The following is a 22,020-nucleotide window of genomic DNA, read 5'->3' on the forward strand; positions in this document are numbered from 1 at the left end:
AAGGCTAACCCCTAAACCTAGCCCACACCTGACCCAACTGACTGCTCGTGCAGAGCATGGGGCAGAAGTTCACACTCCAGTCCGAACACCACTAGTCTCCCAATAGTTCACGCCCATTTTTTAGATCTTGGGCCTGGAACCGTCTGGAGCCACTAGGGAGGACTTAGAAAGTTTCCAAGAGATTTCAGTGATTCACAATAATATATAACTATTAATATAATTGATGTTAATATAACTATTACATCTAAATAATCACACTTAACATGCTGAAAAAATGCATACAAATATTATTTAGGCTACTATTAATTTTTTTTCATATTAAACCAAATAAAAAGTGTTGGAAAGTGAGGGGACCACTAGTCCACTAGTCTATAAAATATCTGAAAGTTGAGGAGACACTTCAAAAGAAGTTGTAATCTCCAGAGAAATTTTAAAATGCATTTTAATTGCTAACGATTGCCACATCTGCATAATGTTTTTCCACATACCATCATTAATACTTTTAACAACTGGACAAGGTATTTTTTTTAAATTAAATGTTAGTATTATGCATTGCAATGTAATAAATATTTGATATTTACAGATACAAAAATATTTCAAATTCAACACACACACACACATAAAAACTCAAACATTTGTGAAATGTTCTGCTTGTCCAAATTAACAAAAACATAAAATAAATTTCACTTGGTTTGCTATTTGTAACTACTTCAGTGACAGAAAATATTAGTATGCAATTAGATAGGATTTCATTTGATCAATTAATTAGTGAATCAGAATTCAACTGGAATTTTTAATTAACATTTCTAGTAATATTGTAATAAAATAAAAATGTTATTCTATAATATTTGGTCTAAATAAGAAAAATAGATGTTTTGAGATTTGCTAAAGATTCCAGTTATTGGTTTTAAGTTATTTAAAAAAATATCCAAAACTGACCAAAACCAATGAAAACAAAATATAATAAAATAACTATTATTTCTATAAAATCTTGACGAGTGCCTTATTCAGCTACTGCTGCAACTCTTGCTTCTCATAAATGTACATGAATTTGAAAATACACAGTCGTATGCAGCACACACAGTATGTGCGGTCCAAAAGAAAAAAAAAAGTATTCATATTCATACTTTTATTTCATTAAATTTTCCATAACAATAGTCTGTACAAAGGTTTTTTTTTTTCATATTCACTTTGGCTGATAATACAACATATTAATACAGATGTACATCCAGAGAAACAAATACCACAAGAATAAAGGAAACATTGTCACTGTCAGATGTGTGCAGACATCAAGCAGACACAAACATTCACTCGTGCAGTACATTACACTACGCTGTCACAGAAAGGCAGTACAGATGAGCTTTTTTTTGTAAAGAGATACACCCACTAGGGTACAGAAACATGGTGGCTGCTCTAGAACCACATCATAAAAACATCTGCTATCAGTCTACTTCAAGTCAATCTGCAGCAGGGTTAAATGTTCAAAGTCCTTAGATACATCTTGTGTTCTTGATTTTCTCTTCTGATATTTAGTTTTTTTAGTTTGTTGTTATAGTTCACTTAGGTGTCAAGAGAACACCTGAACATCTCCTCTCACTGGATACAGTCCATGACGTGAATCTGCAGTGTGTCCATGTCTGGTGCCTTGTACATACATTTGGGACAGCGGTAGTCAGGCAGCTCGTCTTGATCATCATCTCTTCTGCGTGCAGATGGAGGTTGTGCTGGGTTGAACATGGCTGCTCCTGCGAAAGGTGCTTCAAAAGCAGAAATTTCCAAAACATGTTAAGGTGAAGATTAATATAAATGGACTATAAGACAGAAATCTTGCATTCGCCATGTAGTCAGTGAAACTAACAACAATTATTTAAAAAAAAAAGAAGGTGTTTTACCGGTTGGAGGAGGCGGGTGTGGACGAGGCCTGTAGTCCTCCAAGTGTCTCTGTTGCATCTCCTCAATGCGAGCTCTGTGAGGAAACAACATTCACACATGTAACTCTTGGACATCTGGAGGTTTTTATAAATGAAGGTGCATATCTATGTGATTCATTTCAATTGAATTTGATCAATTGGCATTATCATCTAATTATTTCAACTAAAATTTTCAATAGACATTTCTAATATGAACATGATAAAAAATTAGATACTTTTTGGTTTAAATAAAAATAAAATTCCATTATTGTAAATGCTCAGAAAAAAAATAAAAATTAGGTTTAAGATTTGTATTCAGATTAGTGTTGTCAAAATTAACGCGTTAAAGTATGCAATGCATTTTTTTCGGTTTAATGCAAAAAATATTAAAACGCAATTAATGCATGGGTGGAGCTATGGTTGGCCACCCAACTCATAACTGCTCCTTCCGTCTCTTTTTCCTTGACAAGAACTGCATTTATTGAGACGACAGAACGTCTTTACGACCACATCAAATTTTCCAGACGCGCACTCCATTTTCACCTCAGCACCAGGCCCGAGTCAAAAAAGTACTAACAAAATAAAAGGTACGGTGAGGAGGGAGCTTCAATAGAACATGTCTCTGAAATTGCAGTGGTTTTCAAAACTGTCCTGGAGCACCCTGCACGGTCTCCCTCATCTAACACCCGATTCAACTGGTCAGCTCATTAGTAGAGACTTAAAGAGCTGAAGAGAGTCAGCTAGAGAGCTATGAGAAAATATGATGCGTGTCAGATTAGCAAATCCAGCTGCTGTGATGTATGTTTATCAAAGATCAAAAGAAAATGAGGAGATCAACAACTTCTGTAGATTTAAGGATTTATCTATATTTCATTTAGAATTTGGTGATTGATAACTTTATACAATTTCTGTATATTTGAAGATTGAATGTGAAATTATTGCAATACATTTTAATGTAAAGTGGGAATAATCGCAATAAATCCGTGATACATTTCAGAAAAAATTATTAATTAGTTAAACTTTTTTAATCGATTGACAGCACTAATTCAGATTCAAATGTAAAAAAACATTTCATGTTATTTCAAGATTAATCTTTGTTAAATCTACTAAGTGAAGTAAAGAGCACTATTTTGTTATTTGATTAACATTAATGAAAGAAAGCAGCAGGTAAATTAGGCTCCTGTCACTTTAAGACCAAATGCAAGGATAGATATAATGTTACACATCTGATTTCCTTCTCAACTGTGTACGGTCACCTATGTCATAACCAACTGTGTTTACAAGGATACTCACCAAGATCATTTTGTGTCTGTTCAAGCACAAGAAGGCACAAAAGAGAATTTGGTGCTTGAATTTTAAATTGTGTTCTCTTTTGCACCTTCTTGCACTTGAATGGTTTAAAATCGGTGGAATGTTTGATTTTGCCAAGACTTAAAAACATGCGAAAATGATAAACATTTGCTCAGTGATAGTTAAACTTTGCAATTAATTCACGAGTCACATACTGAACATACAGATCATGGAATGACTGTGATCCATTACACCCCTATTAGTTAATCCTTAAAAAACAAGAATAATTTATTAAGTAACATTAAATGATAGGACAGGTCATCTAAATGTAAAAATAAAGGAAATTAGCAACTGAACATCCAATGTGATGGATACCAATAAATAAAAAATAAAAAAAAAACACACTCTAATAACATTCAATAACATAAATGATATAATAGTCACTCTGTCCATCTCTTTTCGTACCGTGAAGTTCCTTCTTGCTTGAGTCTGTCTATCTCAACTAATGCCTTACTTAGCTCCTCCTGCAACTCTTCCTTCTTTTGATTGAGTTTCTCTCTAGCTTCCCTCTCAGCCAGGAAGTCCATCTTATAGATCTCTGCCTGCAAAAATAAAATGTGCGATTGTGTTTGTGTTATTATATATGCAGCAAGTATGTAAAACGAGTATTTATAGCAGGCTTTGAATGCAGAGTAATGCCACTGTAACATGAGTGTGTAGGTCTTATTTTTACCTGAGCGTTCAGCACCGGTATAGTCTCTAATGTAGCTCTCAGCTGCTCCGTTTCATCCTTGAGTTTATCAATGAGATCCTGTTTCAAGGCCAGAGCTTTCTCAGCCTCTGCTAATCTGTTAGCTAGCGTGTCCGCCTCTCCACCCTGAAATGGAAATAACCACATGTACACTTTTCCGTTCACAAGTTTTAGTGCGAACCATGCACTGACCTATTTTCAAAAGTGCTTACCACATCCCTCAAACAGTCATTTTTTAGTTTTGTAGCATTTAAATGAAGACTAATGACTAATAAGGGTGTCCACCATAAAGGAAAGGAAAATATCTTAAAATCTAGTAAAAAAAAAAAAAAGTACCGTATTTTTCGGACTATAAGTCACATCAGTCCAAAAATACGTGATGACTAGGAAAAAAACATATATAAGTCGCACTGAACTATAAGTTGCATTTATTTAGAACCAAGAGAAAACATTACCATCTACAGCCGCGAGAGGGCGCTCTATGCTTTCAGTGTAGACTACAGGAGCACTGAGCAGCATCGCTGGCAGCATAGAGCGCCCTCTGGCGGCCGTAGACGGTAATGTTTTCTCTTGGTTCATTTCTCTCGGTTCATGTCAAATTAATTTTGAAAAATAAGGACCAGCCAAACTATGAAAAAAAGTGTGACTTATAGTCCGGAAAATACGGTATTTATTACAAATATTATGGATTATTAAAAATATTTAAGCTTATTGACTTTCACAAACAATCCCAAGTGTCCGCATGTGTTTTTATTGATATAAATGTACTATTTTATGTTTTTTTTAACAGTATTTTGGTTGCAAAATATCAGTCTTATTGTTAACTAAAACTAAAACTATTACAATTCGCTTTCGATAACTGTAGAAGTATATATACATTTTGATGAAAAACTTGAAAAAAAAATTCTTAACTGAAATAAAAATAAATCTCAACAAAAAAAAAACTATGATAGCACATAACAAAATTTTTTAAAAAATTACTATATTTTTAGTAAACAGATAATACAAAAATAAAACCATATGACTTTGCTTTAGCATTACTTTATCAAATATTAATAAACAACTGTGTAAATTTTATTTTTGCTAGAAAAACTATAAAAGATTTTTATGAGTCTTATTTTTCTTTAATATGTTATTTGGACGGTTGTGTGATTATCATTGACTCACACATTGAAATGCTGAAAATTCTTTATTAATAACCAAAAATAAATAAATAGATAAAAAACCACAAACAGCAAATACCTACCCTCAGATTGGCTTGCTTTTCACTTTTAAGCTTTTTATCGTAATCCTGAAACAGACATGTGTACGCATGCTGGAGTTGGGCCAGCTTCCTCCTAGGTGAGGAAGAGCAACAGGAATTGTGGGTTACTGATACAACCATAACAGTGAGGGAAAAAAAGGAAGCTGCGTTTGCTACAGGGCTCTCCAACCAGCTAAACTCACCTCTCCTCCACTATGACTAGCCTCTCGTTCTTCAGTGCTGTTTCTAGGTTCTGTGTCTGCAGTAAAAGATTGTCCACTGTCACACTGTGCTGCTTCTTCTGTTGCTCCAGCTCTCTCTCTAAAATCTGCAGGCGTTCGGTCTTCTTGCCCAACCTGAGAGATCAAACAGGTCTTGTACACATAGCTGCTGACTCTCATACACAAACACATGCACAAGGACTAAGAGATTCACTCACATATCCTCTAAAATTCTTCTCTCTGCTTCACTTTTCTCCAGCCAGTTTTGTCGTTCATTCAACTCTCCGAGGAGGGACGTGACCTGAGCTCTCAGAGCTTCACTATCCTTTGTCAGCTACAAACCCAAAGATGATGATTACTCATCCAAAGCTACTGCGAATACTGCCACAGCTCAGCATAGAGAGGAGTGGCATTCACCTACTGAATCACAGGTTGCATCTGTTTATGTACCTGAATAAAGTCCTTCTCTTTCTGTTTGAGTAGAGCCTCGGTTCTGTCTCTCTGCACAGAGTTCTTCTGAAGGCAGTCCAGCTTCTCCTGGAGCTCCCTGTACCTACGTCACAGCAAAGACACAAACTGGATTAACCGTCCATCCATCTCACTGCAGTTCACCACCAAATGCACTACCAGTTTGCACACCAATTGATTCCTTATTATAAGCATTTTCTACATTTCAGTAAGTTCATCAAAATTAAAAATTAAAAATAAATAAATGGAAGTGTGGGGGATATGAAATTACCAAAACACTAAAAAATTTTTTTACATATATATGCCAATAAATAAATAACAAAATAAATACATATAACATTATAAATTCTTTATTTCTAAAATATATGAATAAAAAAAAATATTATACACTACTGTTCAAAAGTTTGGGATTTGTAAGATTTTTTTTGTGTTTTCAAAGAGGTCTCTTATGGTCAACAAAAGGCTGCATTTATTTGATCAAAAACACAGTTAAAACAGTAAATAACTATAGTTTTAAAAATCATTGATGTCTCTACGGTCACTTTTAAACAATTTAATGGGTCCTTGATGAATAAAAGTATTCATTTCTTTATTTAAACTTCTGAACAGTAGTCTCATTCCAATCAGAGAGACCGTGTTCTGGGAATACCAACTGGGAGATGGACACTGGAGCACACGCACAGTGAGACATAGTTCCCCTCACCTGCCTTGTGTAGCCTGAAGCTGCTCAGTTAGTTTAGCCAAGTGAGAGCTAAGCAGACACATGGATCAAGACAGAAGACAGAAAAGAGAGATTCCAAACCATCCACATTAAAAGAGAGGAAGCCGAAGCACTTTGAGATTTTTTACAATAGAAACCAAGCATGCAGAGTTGATCTGAACTGCCTGCAGGGAGAAAGAGCAGTGTAAACTGAACATCTGAGACTACCTTTCTGCAGGAACGGTGAGAGCACATGTCTGCTGAACTGACTCTTCAGTAACACCTACATTCTGACAAAGAAAACAAAGAATCAATTACATAATTAATAAAGTTAGTTACCTCCTAAACTCATCCAAAGTGTAATAAAATATAAACAGGATTAGCTATTTAAATTTTTGTAATACAATAGTAACAATAGTGTCCTGTGGTAGGATGTGCTACAGACCCATTCAAAAGTTTGAGGTCAGTAAGATTTTTTTATTTTTTCCGCCAAGGATGCATTAAATCGATCAAAAGTGACATTAATAACATTTATAATGTTATAAAAGATTACCATTTCACATAAATGCTGTTGATTTGACATTTCTATTTAAAGAATCCTTTAAAAAAAAAAAATTATCAAAGTTTCCAGAAAAAGCATCACAAATGTTGATAACATTAAGAAATGTTTCTCGAGCAGCAAATCAGCACATCAGAATGATTTCTGAAGGATCATGTGACACTGAAGACTGGTTAAATGGCTGCTGAAAAGTCAACTTTGCCCTCACCTTCATAAATTACATTATAAAATATATTCACGTTATTTTGAATATTACTGTTTTACAGTATTTTAGACTAAATAAATAAAGCCTTGGTGAAAATAAGACATCTTTCAAAACAAATAAATCGTACCCACCCCAAACGTTCGAACACTACTGTATATCATTTAGAACTGATCCAAATAATAATAATTATTATACATGCAGTTATGACCTTGTTACAGTTGAGAAACTATTACACTGTAGTATTAACTCCAAAAAAGCCTAAAGAGAAAATTAATAAATAAAATAAAATAATACAAATTATTCAAGTGAAAGGTGTTGGACATGTTATCTGTAGACCCATGAGATGTGTCTAATTGTATCAATAAACAAATGGAAAATAAATGCTCTACCTGAGTGAGTTTGGAGCGTAACTGCTCCACAGTGGTGAGGAGATTTTCTCTCTCTTTCTTATTCTCGTACTTCTCCTTCTCCAGCTCCTCATTCCTCCTTCTCAGTGCCCTCATCCCTTCCTCCAGCTTCTCTTTGTGGCTTTTCAGCAATTTCAGAAATTCATTAGAGCCCTCAACAGGCTAAAGAGCAAAGAGATTTGTAAAGATGACCTTATGTTTAGCTACATTTGGTGTGTATTTTAATACAGTAAAAACGAGGAGGATAAAACACACCACACCCAAAAGAAGTCAAAGCAGATTAGATTAGCACTTAATGCTGATAAAGCTCTGTTGTTCAGACAAACTCATTGTTACATTGCACATATAGAATGGGGTAAATTACCAAACTTTGAGGCATTGTGTGTCTGTCAGCATCTCCTTCAGCTCGGTCTGTCAGTGTAGCTTCATTTAATACCTGTTGAATGAAACAAACAAGGGATGTTCATTTTTTATTCAATGATCTTACAACTTGCTGCAAGCTGCAAATGCTTCACAACAGAACCTACTTCTGGTGAGTCCATGAGGACAATCTTCTCTGCATTGGTGCACTTCAGCTCTTGGTCCTGGCTTTGATTTCCAGTCTCTTTACAGATGCCGACACTTGGACTCCCTGTTTGACTGATGCTGTGGTTGAGCTGTCCCAACAGGCTCTGGTTTTCCTGTGCCAGTCGCTGCACTAAAGTTCTGGCTTCACGAAATCTACAGCTCAGGAACTCGCGCTCCTCTCTCGACCTACGCTGCCACCCCTCCATCTCTTCACATCTCTCTTTGAGGGCATCATTGCTTCGCTTCAGCACCTCTGTGGAACGTTTAGAGTTGTTAATGCAGTTTTATGTTATCAATAGTCAATGTGTCTGGCATAGACCATCTCTTAAGTCTCACCTCGTAGCTGATGATTATCTGCTATGAGTCGATTAACCACTTCATTTCCCGCTAATTCAGGAGGGACCCTCATAGACCCCTGTGAATTGGCCATTAGTGACCCTTGACCCTCTGCACCTACAGTCTCCTCTCCAGTCAGCTCCCACTGCAGTGTGCAGCCACCTGACGGCTGCGGTTGGACCATGATCCTGAGAGACAAAAGACCAGCCAATAATAAACATCTGGAGCTCTGAAACGCCATTCATTTTACAGTTGTTTGTGATTGTTGGATAAGGATATTGAATCTGTTTGTAGCGACTGCTGCAGCAGATAATGAGCATTTATTAAGTGCATTTACAGTATTTATTCATCTTTGTCAGTCAATAAAAATACAACTATTTAATATTAGTTCATGTTATCTCAGGTTTATTAAATTATATTAAGAGATACAACTTTTGATTTTAAGAATGTATTAGTAAAAGTTGAAAAATACACCTAATTAATTTATTATTATTTTTATTATTATTATTATTATTATTGTGATTTACATCTGTGCCATTACATTTATGCAAAATTCTTCTGCATTCAAAATGCAAAAAGTTATTTTCATCTCCGTTCAGCTCACTTGAGAGTGAATGACTTTAAATGTATTATTATACAGCTCAGGTTCATATAAATAATATCCACAAGTACAACTTTTGATTTTAATATTTTTATTAAAAGCTGAATTTGACATTAACTAAGATTAATAAATTCTTAAGTATGACGTATTTTTCAGTTTTAATTGCAGATTTAGTTTAGATTAGTTTTAGATTTAGATGATTAGTTAACAACTTATATTCCCCAAAAGGTCATTATTATTATTTAACAAAATTATTAATTTCTAAGGCTTTTCAGTTACGGATTATACTGTATTATTGATTATGTTATTCTAAACCCTCACAATAAGTTTAAAATTGCAATAGATGGGGAAAAAATAAGATTTCTGCTGTTAACAACCCTACAGTTCATATGAAATAATCACTCCAAGCATTTTTAAGTTGACAAAAACTATAGTCTACAGAGTTTCATGATCCTTTCCCATTAAAACCCGGTTTACTGTTTCTCAGTTTGGAGTTGCTCTAAAACAAACACCTAAAAAACAACGGTTAAGTCTAATATTGAGCTGATAATTAGATCTTATTGACAAGTTTATTTTAAACAACTTCTCACACCTTCTGAAAAGCAAGATCCAATGTTTTGTTTACAGGTTCCTGACAGACGTCTTCAGCTAACAACACGACTAGCATCAGCGCATTTAAAACACTAAAACATTCAAAACCACAGACTGACACGAGTCAAATTCATTAGACATACATCAATTATGTGATAAACATATCGGAGGATGTAATAGGTAAGTAATTACTACCTTTTTAAGCCGTTCACGGTGTTTAACCTACTGCGCTAACACAGATCCACTGTGGTAGGTCGGTCTTCCGCCGAGGAAACACGGCCCGGTTTATACTCAACCACAGACGCTGAGCTCGGAAAACATCTTCAGCCTCACCGAGCTCAACAGTTAAAACTGAGTTTAATAAAGTAAATGAGCTAAAAACGTCCAGAAAAGCTCGGACGAGAGCAGAATGTCGAGGAATTCCCCCGCGACACTTCCGCGCTTCATCACTCTGTGTGCGCTGTTTCCGGGGAGAGGAATCATGGGAAGACACATACAGTAAAAACTCACAAGAAACTTCTTAGGCATGATTGTTTGTGGTACAAAATAAGTCTTTAAACCCTTTTAATATCTAAGGTCTTTTCTGACATGATTTCGATCAAGAATACGCAAGAGATCTCGCTCCCACCAATTTTTTTTCAGTACTAGTAAAGAGTAGCTATTTATGTTTTGACGCAATAAGAAAATAGGGGCCTATATGCATTAGAAATATTATTAATAATAATTATTATTAGATCTCTAGATGAGATTATTAGGTCTACTTTACCTATAAAGACAGTTGTTTTGTGTTAAACAAACACTTTCTTTAGAGATCCACTAAATAGGCTATTGGTAGTTCTGATATTAGAAAAATTATAACTGATTAAGTATAAAGGTGTTAATGTTGATTAAAAAAAAATATCAAACTGATACCCTTTCAGCATTGGGATTTCATCATGCTATGGGTATTTTTTAAAGGAATGGAATTGTTGCAATGGATGGGAATATTGACTTCCATTACAAAGATTTATTTGTTAAAAATGCAATTAAATATGTTCTCTTATTACCATACAGACACAGATACTATTATTATTATTATTATTATTATTATATTCAAAATAAAAGCTGTTCTTTTTAACTTTCTATTAATCAAATAATCCTGAAAAAACTTCATTGAGAAGCACAACTGTTTTCAACATTGATTATACTTAATAAATGTTTCTTGAGCAGCAAATCAGCATATTAGAATGGAGACAGGAGTAAATAAGAGAGTTTACAGCTTGTTTACAAAGATGCAGGCTACATGGTTTTAATCAAATACATGTATGACACGGCATTAAAGCAGACATTCATTATATCAAACATCTGGAAAAAGAAAAATCAACAGATTTTGTGTAAAAAGGTTATATTGTAATTTCGTATATAAGACAAACCTGTGCAGAGTTTGTTAGATTAAGATTAATTAAAAATAAATATAAAAGGTTATTAAATAAAAATCTATTTAATAACATGTAATCCTCTTCTTTGAATGTCTCATGGTTATTTAAACATAGCTTCAAAAAAAATAAAAAAAAATAAAATCCATTCAGGTATTCCAAGAATTCATGTTTTGTTTTGTTATTTAATTGAGAGAAATGCAGTTTGACAAGCTTCCTCAAATTCCTTCCTGTTTTTCATCACTCTTTGGAGAACACCACATATACGCCACTGCAACAGCGAGCCACAGATGTGCAGAACGGAGCGATGAAGATATTAACCGCACTCATCCACAGTGACCTCACACAGGGCAGGCAGCTATGACACACCTGGATACAGGGCATCACACACCTATGGCAAGACACAGTGACGTTACTTTTGACTGAAACCTTTCTTTTTTTCCTTTAAGTAACAGATTTCATAAATAACTGCCATAACAGCTTACCAGATGTGCATACAGGCCAGGAGGGCAAAGAGACAGCCACAGAGACAGGAGAGGGGAACCGCACACAGCGCTGTGAGGCAGCGGTAACCCCACAGCCGCGTGGACTCGAACCCAATGCCGCTGTACACCCACACGCGGTCGTAGCTGTGTGTGGACACGGGCTCCGCCAGAACATCGCTAAACTCTATCTGGTGTCACAGTGAACAGGAAGTTAGTGCCATTTTATTGCATGTTTATTTCACTTATAACCCCCCCATAAACGTATCCATCCTTGGGATAAGAAGTGAGTGTTGTATTCACCTTCAAATGTTTGTTGATGCCAAAGGGATCTCTGATCTCACCCCAAGTGAGGGACGGGGTGGAGGAGAACTGTGGAGGAGGAGGTGGAGACGGGTGCATCTCCTTCACATCATCATCTTTATCATCATCATCATCATCATCATCAATATTACACTCCACCAAATACTCGTCTGACATCATATTGACTGCAAAGCAGATCGCAGGGTTTGTGTGTGTGTGTGCAATGTCTCATTCACATCTCCAAATCAGTGCTGAACCAAACAGGACAGTATTAGTCTTTTCTATGATCGTTTAGTTTTTTAGCATATCTGTGGGTTAAATGGTTTAGTTAACAGTAGACAAACTACAGCAGTGGTTCTCAAACATTTTGATTGCAAGGCCCCCATTGTCAAATAAGATATTTGAAGACCTCCCAAGATATAACTGATACTTCTGGTATAATGACAAAGCTGCACATTTTCAAACTTTTCAGGATAATGAAATTCACTTGGGGTAGCAATGAATAAAATTAAATAATTCATTTTATATTCCCAATAACTGAGTATTCTTCATGATTTACACTTTTTATTAATTTACATGACTTTTCAAGTTGGTAAATACAGTGCGTTTTAATTACTTTTCACAAATATAAATTTTTAGCAATACAATAATATATGACATGAGAGGGCTTAATATAATTTCATAACAAAAAAATTTAAATGACCCTAGAGGGTCCTGGTCCCCTGGTTGAGAACCACTGAACTAACGTGACAAACATGTGACAAATACAACTCAGATCAGATGAGACACATCCTGGCAAATCTTGCTCACTATTTTGACTCATATGCCATACTGTAATATAACTGAGAAGTGATGAGATGAACTCATCAGTACTGGATGGATGTAAATGTCAACATCTGATATTTAATACATTTTTGCATTTTTTAAAATAAATAAATCACAAAAATATTTAGTAATTAAAACAATACACAGAAAGAACTGAAAGACATTGCGTTTCTTTTTTATAGAAAATAAATATGATGGTTATTATCATTACCAAATATTTATTAAGAGACTTTATTATTCAATTTAGGAATACCCATGAGTGCAAAATATTTGCCAATTACTAATATTTAATACTTACCTTATTCAATAGTCCTGGTCCAAAAATAAACTGTAATCCTGGTGCAGGTCAAAAAAGTAACTTTAGCAATAGCAACTATTTTGATCTATCTGAGAGACACTGCCAATCTTCAATCTCGTCATCCACATCTAACAGATGAATATGTGGCCTGTATCAAACTATAACTGTGCAGCAGCAGGCATGGAGGGGACTTACAGTATGGAGGTGCGACCTCACTCGTTCTGCCTGGTGTTTTTTGCCATAGTCTGGTGTGTGGAAGTGTCTGTACCCAGTGAAGAATTAGAGGGTGAGTGTAGAGTTATTTTGGGGAGAGGAGTGGAGAGGGCACCACTGATCAGGTTACTGGACAGACACACACAGCCTGTTTCCTCACAGATATTTAAAACAATTACCAGTTTTTTTTCTTTTTAGGAAACATGCATGCTTCAAAAATATTTAGAAACTTAAAAATGTATGTAATTGTATTACAGTGTTGTTACTGTATTGTTATAAATAATCTATGTATGATGAAACATCTGGCAAGCCGACAGTATTTTAGAATCAATATAATTTATTTTGATAATACTGTAATCCACACATCAATGGTGACATCATCTACAAGAGACACACACTGCTAAAGGGAATGCATGACGGGGGTGGAAGTCGAAGGAGACCAGTGACCGGGGGCACTAATGTGCAGCTAAAAGGAAGTGAGTGCCATTGTACTTCCTGCATGTGCTATTTCACAGTTTGAGCTTTTCTCCAGTCAGTTCTCTGTTGGACAGTTTCTGAGCTGCTCTGAGTGGCACTTGTCTTCACAGTTGTCTTTCCATTTTTCATATTTGACAGAGAGAACATGGAGCTGTAGGGGTAAAATGGGCTCCAGAGCTGTGCTTAATTTGGCCGCTCCACCTGTTCCCACACGAGACTATCCGCATCAGTGTGTTTGCATGCATGTGTGCTGCTTCCTTTATGATAGAATGTTTTTTAAAGAATAATCCATTGTAATGCAAATAATGGTAAAAATAGTAATGTAATTGAATGCAAAAAATAAAAATAAAAAATTAAATAGCAAATAAAAAATCCTAAATCAGTCTTCAAAAATGGAAAACTGGATCATTTTAATATTAATCATGTCGTACCTTGAACTATTTGAGCTATGCATAATATCAAAAAGCAATTTAAAAAAAAGCGTAAATCTGAGGGTAACATTTGCCTTCATAAATTCTGGGTGACGCTTCTATATCTAAAATAACAATGTGGACTCTGCCTGTCATGGATGTCATTCCCACAGTTCACTTGTCCATCCGAATCTATGTGCTTTGAGGGACTCAACACTTGTTTTCCTGGTACTCCATGAATATATCATCAGCAAATACTTATGTTTTGCCAAATGAACACAGTCTACACTACAGTCAAAAACACATTGGACATCACTGCGATGAATGATTAGATAGGAAGTGGGAGATTCTTGACTGATGGCCAGATTAACAGTTGATAAAGCTAAAACACAAATACAACCAATAATAGGATCAATGACAATGACAAAACCATATTAGCCACTGTCAACTGAAATATTTTAGAATACACTTTAGTTAATAAGGCGTAAAGAGAAACATATCGTGTATGTCTGGAAAAATATATTCATATCTGTGATGAGTTTGCTGTTCCCCCACAACACTCATATTCAGATTCACTCGTCTTTCGTCCCTTCATCTCCCTCAGTCCTGTTGGTCTTGGGTTTTGAAGAGAACTCTGCTGCGCAGGCCGAAGCCTCCCTTCTTCACCGGAGGTCGAGCAGCAGCAGAGGGTCCCGATGGGACAGATGTGGGAGGAGAGGAAGGAGGAGGGTTCGAACCCGAGGCTTCCAGAGGAGGCTGACGGGACAACAGCTCCTTAAACACGGAGTTCATCTGGCGACTGACCTCCTGTGAGAAACAGAGAATCATACATAAGGATATCCATTTCTATCTGATTAAATAGTTTAGAGTTAAAACTTAAAATTTTCATGATTTTCCAGGTCTAGAAATCACATTTTTACCTAGGTTTTGCAAAGACTTTGGGAACCCTGCTTCTTAAAAAAAAAAAAGACGGTTTTTGAGGTATATGAAATAAAATAAAAGAATATGACGTCAGTTTATATCTAGAGATTTAGCTTATATTAATGCACATCTTTTTAAGCCATCTTGCTGCCCCCATGGAATTGTGCCGAGGCCCCCTCGTGGGTCCCAGTCTCCAGGATGACAACCACTTTGACTTTACTTATTAGTGTAGAAATGTGGCCGAAGCGACAAAAGATTCTGAGATTTGAATATGGTTCAGTGGATAATTCGGCTTTCTAAGAATTCATGCAGAACAATTTAGATTCATTATATAAATTGCCATAACTGTTGAGATTTTAATTACATTTCCCTGACCTTCCCAAGCCTGGAAAAAATAATTTAGCAATTTCCTAGTGTATATCCAGATTGTCCATAAGTGGGGAATCCCTAGTGTGTGTTTAAATATGGCATGGCCAGTTCAGATTTGATGTCAACGATACAGAATGCCGTTGATTATGTGTCTTGTAATTGACTGATGTGCTTAATTTGACATATACAAATAACATTTGAAAGCTACAAGATTGTCAATGAATGATGATTCTGTTCATCTCATAAAGCTATTATATGGTGACATAACATGAATATAGACCATAAATCATACGGCTTATTTTTCTGGGGCTTTATGGTTATTCTACCGTTCTTTTTGTTATTTGTCAAGCTTGAAGGTCCTTGCTCACTCGTATGCTTTCACTGTATATGAAAGAGTTCTTTAAGACTCCTCATTCTCCTTATTAACGTTTGAGCAAACTATTCCTTCAGTGGAAATATGAGTAAAAGAATGAGACCTTGTCGATATGTACTGTCTGTTTGTCTGCTGGTCCCACTATTGGCCTCAGAGTGTCTAAAGTGTGTCTGCGCTCCTGATGACTGAAGAGAAAGAAAGACAGACAAATAAATAAAATGTTCAATTGCTTATAACAATACACACTACAGTTCAAAAGCTTGTGGTCAGTAAGATGTTCTTTAAAGAATGTTAAGGCTCAACAGGGCTGCACTTAAAAAAAGAAATTCCTGAAATAGTGAACTGTTACACTGAACAAGGCAGATACCGGAAACATTTTTGATACAGTTTTTATCCCCTGCTTTAAACATAATAAATATTTTAAGATTGCCGACTTTTTTTTTTTGATTAAAAATACAGTTAAAACAGAAATTGTGTCAAATATTATTATAATTTAAACTGTTTTCTATTTAAATATATTTTAAACTATAATTTATTCCTGTGATGACAAAGCAGGATTTTCAGCATCATTACTCCAGTGTCACATGATCCTTCAGAAATCATACTAATATGCTGCTTTATTGCTCAGGACTTACTTATGGTGAAAACATTTTAACTTTTACTGACACTTTTGAATAATGCATCCTTGCTAAATAAATGTATAAATTTCTTAAAAAACTAAAAAATACAAATTAGTTTTTGATTTTGCATAAACACTGTTTTGGTCATCTCCAGAATAATTCTGTATGCTCATTGAGATTAATGGTGGAAATACACTCGTCAACACATGACTTTCAGCAGCAGGTACCATCAAAACAACTTCTGTTCTCCTACCCTGAGAAATGCCGTGCAACTGCAGTTGTCTGAGGAGGAAGGATGAATCGTCCCTCGGGCACCTGCAGGATCTTCCGTATGGGGCTTACACTCCCATTGTTGCCTCCAACTATACTGCTGCCTCCGCTGCCTGTCCTTTGCCTGCCGGGCAAAGACGCGCTGTCACTGTTCACTCTCATACTGGGGAATGACAGCAGACACAGTACAGTTAAGATCTCACTGAGCCTGATATGAACATGCAAGGTGAATTATTATCAGCGGACTGAGTGAATGTACCGGGTGCTGGGTTCAGACAGCTGCTGTTCCTCAGATAGGTTTCCTGTGCTCCCTCTGCTGTCCTCTTTCTTCCCTCGTTCTTTTCGCTCTGCCCTGAGAATGAGAAGACAACAAGATGAGGACACCAAAGCTAGTAGTAAGGTTATGGCTGCCAAGATGTTGTTTAAGAAGTAAAACAGTATGTTTAGCTATTATGTGTTTTCCTAGTCACATGTCTCCGCAATAGATTTTGTAGACTTAAGTTAGTGTAGACACCATATTTGATTTGACACAACTAAAGACCGGGATGTGAGGAACGGAATTTAATGGGTCTGTTCAATAAGATATGATTTAAATATTGTTGTTGTTCTTGTGTTTCATGAATGGGGTCCATTATGTTTGCATACCTGGATGTCGACCTGCTACCAGAAAATTACATGTAACCTTGGACCTTATTTTCAGAATCACAGCTGTTTTGGTTAGCAAACTATACTCATTAGCTCTGTTGCAAAACCTAATGGGTTGCCCACAGAGGCAAGATTCATTACTGTGAGAATACTGATAATTCAGGTTAATTGATTATTTTACCCAGTGTTTGTGTATGCTATGCATTTGTGTCTATAAAGTGTATAGTGTTCTAAATCACTGTATTATTAAGTCAGGATCTTGTCTGTGTAGCCAGTAAGAAATAAGCTTTGAAACTTTAACTAACTGCAGTTAAAATTTATGGTGAAGTTTGTTTATGGTCTCACCCCTCTACCACACTGATGTAATTATGGGGGATCAGGCCTTTCACCCCTCCTGCTTCCCCTCTCCACCAATCAGCAGTGGCCTTGCTGTGTAGTAGGAGGTGGTCACCCTGCTTGAATGACAGCTCGGCTGCAGAACGTGCAACATAATCAAACATGGCCACAGCCTCCCATTCTGTACATACAATGCACATATACAAACACACAACACAAAGCATGGCAACAAAAATGCCACATATGCCAAAGTCCAACATTGAATGGCCACAATGCAACCACAGGACACAGAAACCCAACATGGAACACACATGGAAACATTTAGATAAGATTTTCATTAAAACTTCAAAGGTTTAAAAAAATTCATTGGCATAATGTATGTGTTGTGTTTTCTTACCATCTTCGCTGGGAAGATGTTCAGGGTCTCCCTCGCCCTCCTCTGCAATGGGTTCACTGGAAAAAGAGGTTGGAGTTACATAAAATGAGAAAAAAAAAAACACTAGAATAATTCTGACAAGAACTGATCAAAAGAATAGTTTGCTGGAAAGAAAACGCTAAAAATTTACTCACCTTCAGGCCATCCGACATGTAGATGAGTTTGTTCATCAAAACAGAGAAATTTAGCATTACATCACTTGCTCACCAATGGATCCTCTGTAGTGAATGGGTGCCGTCGAAATGAGAGTCCAAACAGCTGATAAAAACATGACAAGTAACCCACACCACTCCAGTCCATCAATTAACGCCTTGTGAGGTGAAAAGCTGCATGTTTTTAAGAAACAAATCCATCATTAAGAGCTTTTAACTTCAAACTGTTGCTTCTGGCTAAAATACTATAGTTCTCTATTCATAACATTGCTTTCTCCAGTGAAAAAGTCATCTGAAACAGTTCTGAACAAATATATCGGTTGATTTTGATGTGAGAGGACAACATAGGACGAACTTTTTCACTGGAGGAAGCATTATTATTGATTATGAATTTGTGTTTTGGCCAGAAGCAATGGTTTAAAGTTCAACACATTAATGATGGTTTTATTACAAACACGCAGTTTTTCAATTCAAAAGATGTTAATTCATATGGGCTGGAGGTGTGTGGATTATTGTAATGTGTTTATAAGCATGGACTCTCATTCCGACGGCACCCATTCACTACAGACGACTAATTGGTGAGTAAATGATGTAATGCAAAATTTACTGCAAAATGTATCTGTTCTTACAAACAAACAAACTATTTGATGGCCTGAAGGTGAGTAAGCTTTCAGCAAATTTTCATTTTTGGGTGAACAGTAAGATTTTTTGCAGGACACCCAAAAATTAGAGCAAAGGGGTTTGAAACAACATGAAATGATGACAGAATTGTCTTTTTTTGCTAAACTCTCCCTTTAAGGCTCACCAATACTGCTCTAGAGTCATGCATTTCTCATAGATGGGGCCCGGGAGTTCGGACGGCCCCGGGATAATGTTCTCATGATCGATGATCATGGTCTTAACAAGGTCATTGATCTGAGGTGCCAGTGTCACTTCATCACCACCCATTTCAGTCCCTCGGAGCAGACTGGGGCCGAAGCACACGGCCAGGTTATACGGCTGCATCATGTTCTCATCACTGTACTGAGAGACACTGAACAAACACAAACAAAACAGGTTACGGACTGTAACACTGCACACAGTTTTATCAGGTTTAAATGATTACGAGAGCCTTTAAAAAAAAATAGCAGGACTTACTGATGAAGGAAGGCGAAGAGATACCGTATCACTATGATGACGGGTCTGGGGAAGGACGAGACTACTGTCTTTAGCTGCGCTACTTTTTCTGTCATGTTTTCCATCTCTGAGAGAGACAGAGTTAACAGAATTTAGACAACAAGAATAGTACATTTATTAAAAATAACTAGTGATATACACTACCATTCATATGTTTGGTGGCAGCAAGCTTTTTTAATTAATTTGAAAGAGGTCTCTTATGCTTAATATGGCTGCATGTATTTAATAAAAAATACAGTAAAAGACAGCAATACTGTGAAATTTATTAACAATTAAAAATAACTGTTTTCCATTTTAATATATTTCAAAATATAATTTATTCCTTGTGATGTAAAGCTGAAATTTCCAGGCTTCAGTGTCACATGATCCTTCAAAAATCATTCAAATATGCTGATTGGTGCTCAAGAAACATTCATTATTATTATTATTATTATTATTTAAATGTTGAAAACATCTGTGCTGCTTAGTATTTTTTTTAAGAAACCAATTTTCTTTTTTTAGAATTTTTTAATGAATATAAAGTTCAAAAGAACATTTATTTCAAATTGATTTTTTTTTATAAATTGTAAATGTCTTTAAATGTCACATCTGATGAATATACATTATTGTACATGTGATTAATGTAAATTTAAATGTAGTCATTATTGAGTAAAAGTAATCATCATATTTGTCATATTTTATTTGACTCCATACATTTGAAACGTGTTAGCTTGTGACTATTTGGCTTAAATTCATTGTAAATGCCATAATTTTCTGAGAAATGCTCTATCATTATTCGCTTGCAGATGCCACTACGTTTGATATGTTGTTATCTAATGCAAATTAAATGTCAAAATACTTTTATGGGGGACTGAATGTGCACACAATCCCACAGAAGCAGAGAGAATACATGGCAAGGCATCTTACGGACACACTCCATCAGCTGGCTAAAGCTCTCCTCAGGGAACAGTGGTTTCTCCAGACCTCTGAAATAGAGCTTCAGAACCCCTGCCACTGAATCAATGTCACACTCGCTGTCGGTGAGCGGGTCCTCTCCTAAAAAACAAACAAAAAAACAGAGAAGAACAGTCAGAGAGAAGACAAAACAGACAAGAGACTGAAAGAAAGGCATATTTGTAAATAAACAGAAGGAAAAGAAAAAGAAGGATCTTATACTGACCGAGGCTGCAGTTATTAAAAATGCAGTAAAAACAGTAATATTGTGAAATATTATTACAATTTAAATGATCTCTTTTCTATTGTAATAGTTTTAAAATATACTATATTCCTGTGATGGCAAAGCTGAATATTCAGAAGCCATTACCCCAGGCTTCATTGTCACATGATCCTTCAGAAATCATTTTAATATGCTGATTTGCAAATGTACGTTATACTTCTTGTTACTTTATACAGTGCATTCATCAATATGAACATAACTGTACCTCTTTCAAAGGCATCCCTTATATGATTGACTTCAGTCTGGGATCCTGGAACTCTAAAAATGCCTTCATGATGCAGACCTGTTTAAAAACATTACAATCACATGCACACAACTACTCAGTCCAATACATTCATCCTACCTGCATTAAAGGTGCATACAGTAAATATTGCTTTTGACTACAGTCATCATCGTACATGAATGTACTTCATTTCATGTACATTTTAAAAAGTATTATGGTGTAATTTCAATACATTTGTGAAACCTTTTTTTTTTTTATAAGGAAAAATAACAGTGCAATTATAATAAGAGATTGTCTTACCGTGCAGGTTGATGAAGCGAATGCAGCTCTCCACCACCAGAGGGATCTGTTGCCCTGAGCTCTGACAAGAGAGAGAATGAAGGGAAATCGGAGAAAAAAACTAATAATTATGCACATCTGGATAGAACTATAGTTGTATAGAAATAATAAAAGGAATTTATTAAGTACAGTAAAAATAGTGCACCAAGAGAGAGTCAAAGAGAGCCGACAGCACAGAAATACATTAACCCACACAAACAGATGCCAGACAGATGCATGATTGACAGGGGAGACAGCTGTACCTGAGTCCTCGACATCCGCCTCCTCCTTCTACAGTCACAGCCAGCCAAGCAAGGAAAGAAAGAGACAGGAGGGACGTATAAAGGAGGAGCAGATTGTATGGCATGATCAGAAGGAGTGTAACATGAAAAATAGGGAGAACAGCAAACAAAAGGAAAAGCAGTCAGAAAAAGGGGAGAGAAATCAGGGTGAGGAGAAAAAGACAAAAGCAGAGAACAAGGAGTTTAGATGAAAAGCAACATGTCAGGGACGCTCTGTTTTAATTTAGATGTGGCTAGATATGAATAATGTGCTTAAAAACTGCATTCAATCAAAATTAGTTCATGTATTTAGTGTACTCTTGGACATTGATGAAATACACTTTTAGAAGATATATAAACTATTGTTCAAAAGTTTGAAGTCAGAAAGTTTTGTTTTTCAGAAATTAAGTTT

The 22,020-nt window shown here is 35.9% G+C and overlaps 3 protein-coding genes across 7 annotated transcripts in view; all 3 read right to left on the reverse strand.

Annotated features, from left to right (window-relative positions):
- Nucleotides 1-1,114: 1,114 nt before the first annotated feature.
- LOC132129197 (NF-kappa-B essential modulator-like) lies at nt 1,115-10,329 on the reverse strand. Of its 2 annotated transcripts, XM_059540699.1 has the most exons (15): nt 10,045-10,329; nt 8,658-8,845; nt 8,282-8,574; nt 8,119-8,190; nt 7,737-7,916; nt 6,812-6,873; nt 6,587-6,634; nt 5,866-5,968; nt 5,634-5,749; nt 5,398-5,550; nt 5,198-5,288; nt 3,934-4,077; nt 3,666-3,802; nt 1,893-1,966; nt 1,115-1,757 (listed from the first exon to the last, which is right to left on the reverse strand). In XM_059540699.1, the coding sequence occupies exons 2-15, from the start codon at nt 8,839-8,841 to the stop codon at nt 1,594-1,596; spliced, it is 1,821 nt and encodes a 606-aa protein (XP_059396682.1). In that variant the 5' UTR covers nt 8,842-8,845; nt 10,045-10,329; the 3' UTR covers nt 1,115-1,593. The 2 variants fall into 2 exon arrangements, with proteins under 2 accessions (XP_059396682.1, XP_059396683.1); XM_059540700.1 differs by lacking the exon at nt 6,587-6,634.
- A 792-nt stretch (nt 10,330-11,121) lies between these two features.
- LOC132129276 (caveolin-2-like) lies at nt 11,122-12,321 on the reverse strand. The gene is made up of 3 exons (XM_059540805.1): nt 12,050-12,321; nt 11,750-11,937; nt 11,122-11,655 (listed from the first exon to the last, which is right to left on the reverse strand). The coding sequence occupies exons 1-3, from the start codon at nt 12,227-12,229 to the stop codon at nt 11,505-11,507; spliced, it is 519 nt and encodes a 172-aa protein (XP_059396788.1). The 5' UTR covers nt 12,230-12,321; the 3' UTR covers nt 11,122-11,504.
- A 1,380-nt stretch (nt 12,322-13,701) lies between these two features.
- LOC132129649 (SLIT-ROBO Rho GTPase-activating protein 3-like) overlaps nt 13,702-22,020 on the reverse strand; it is a 41,028-nt gene continuing 32,709 nt past the window's right edge. For 2 of the 4 annotated variants that reach the window (XM_059541293.1, XM_059541292.1), the window contains exons 14-24: nt 21,310-21,370; nt 20,992-21,069; nt 20,477-20,605; nt 19,532-19,637; nt 19,200-19,427; nt 18,204-18,259; nt 17,816-17,987; nt 17,085-17,177; nt 16,809-16,988; nt 16,039-16,120; nt 13,702-15,079 (exon numbers count right to left, since the gene is read on the reverse strand). In XM_059541293.1, coding sequence (XP_059397276.1) covers nt 14,873-15,079; nt 16,039-16,120; nt 16,809-16,988; nt 17,085-17,177; nt 17,816-17,987; nt 18,204-18,259; nt 19,200-19,427; nt 19,532-19,637; nt 20,477-20,605; nt 20,992-21,069; nt 21,310-21,370 — 1,392 coding nt within the window. In that variant the 3' untranslated portion in view covers nt 13,702-14,872. Of the gene's footprint in view, nt 15,080-16,038; nt 16,121-16,808; nt 16,989-17,084; nt 17,178-17,815; nt 17,988-18,203; nt 18,260-19,199; nt 19,428-19,531; nt 19,638-20,476; nt 20,606-20,991; nt 21,070-21,309; nt 21,371-21,590; nt 21,619-22,020 lie in introns of all 4 variants that reach the window. The other 2 variants (XM_059541295.1, XM_059541294.1) reach the window with 2 other exon arrangements.

This window comes from Carassius carassius, chromosome 46 (assembly GCF_963082965.1).
Source record: "Carassius carassius chromosome 46, fCarCar2.1, whole genome shotgun sequence".
In the NCBI taxonomy this organism is placed as follows: domain Eukaryota; kingdom Metazoa; phylum Chordata; class Actinopteri; order Cypriniformes; family Cyprinidae; genus Carassius; species Carassius carassius.

What these genes read in the sequence shown, in the direction of transcription:
- LOC132129276 (XM_059540805.1), bottom strand. Translation starts at nt 12,229, where the DNA reads ATGATGTCAGACGAGTATTTGGTGGAGTGTAATATTGATGATGATGAT. An exon ending in GCATCAACAAACATTTGAAG is followed by an intron (nt 11,938 to 12,049) that starts GTGAATACAACA and finishes CTGTGACACCAG; the next exon opens with ATAGAGTTTAGCGATGTTCT. An exon ending in CTGGCCTGTATGCACATCTG is followed by an intron (nt 11,656 to 11,749) that starts GTAAGCTGTTAT and finishes GTCTTGCCATAG; the next exon opens with GTGTGTGATGCCCTGTATCC.
- LOC132129197 (XM_059540699.1), bottom strand. Translation starts at nt 8,841, where the DNA reads ATGGTCCAACCGCAGCCGTCAGGTGGCTGCACACTGCAGTGGGAGCTG. An exon ending in AGAAGAATTTTAGAGGATAT is followed by an intron (nt 5,551 to 5,633) that starts GTGAGTGAATCT and finishes TTGATCTCTCAG; the next exon opens with GTTGGGCAAGAAGACCGAAC. An exon ending in AAGCAAGAAGGAACTTCACG is followed by an intron (nt 1,967 to 3,665) that starts GTACGAAAAGAG and finishes GTTTCCTCACAG; the next exon opens with AGCTCGCATTGAGGAGATGC.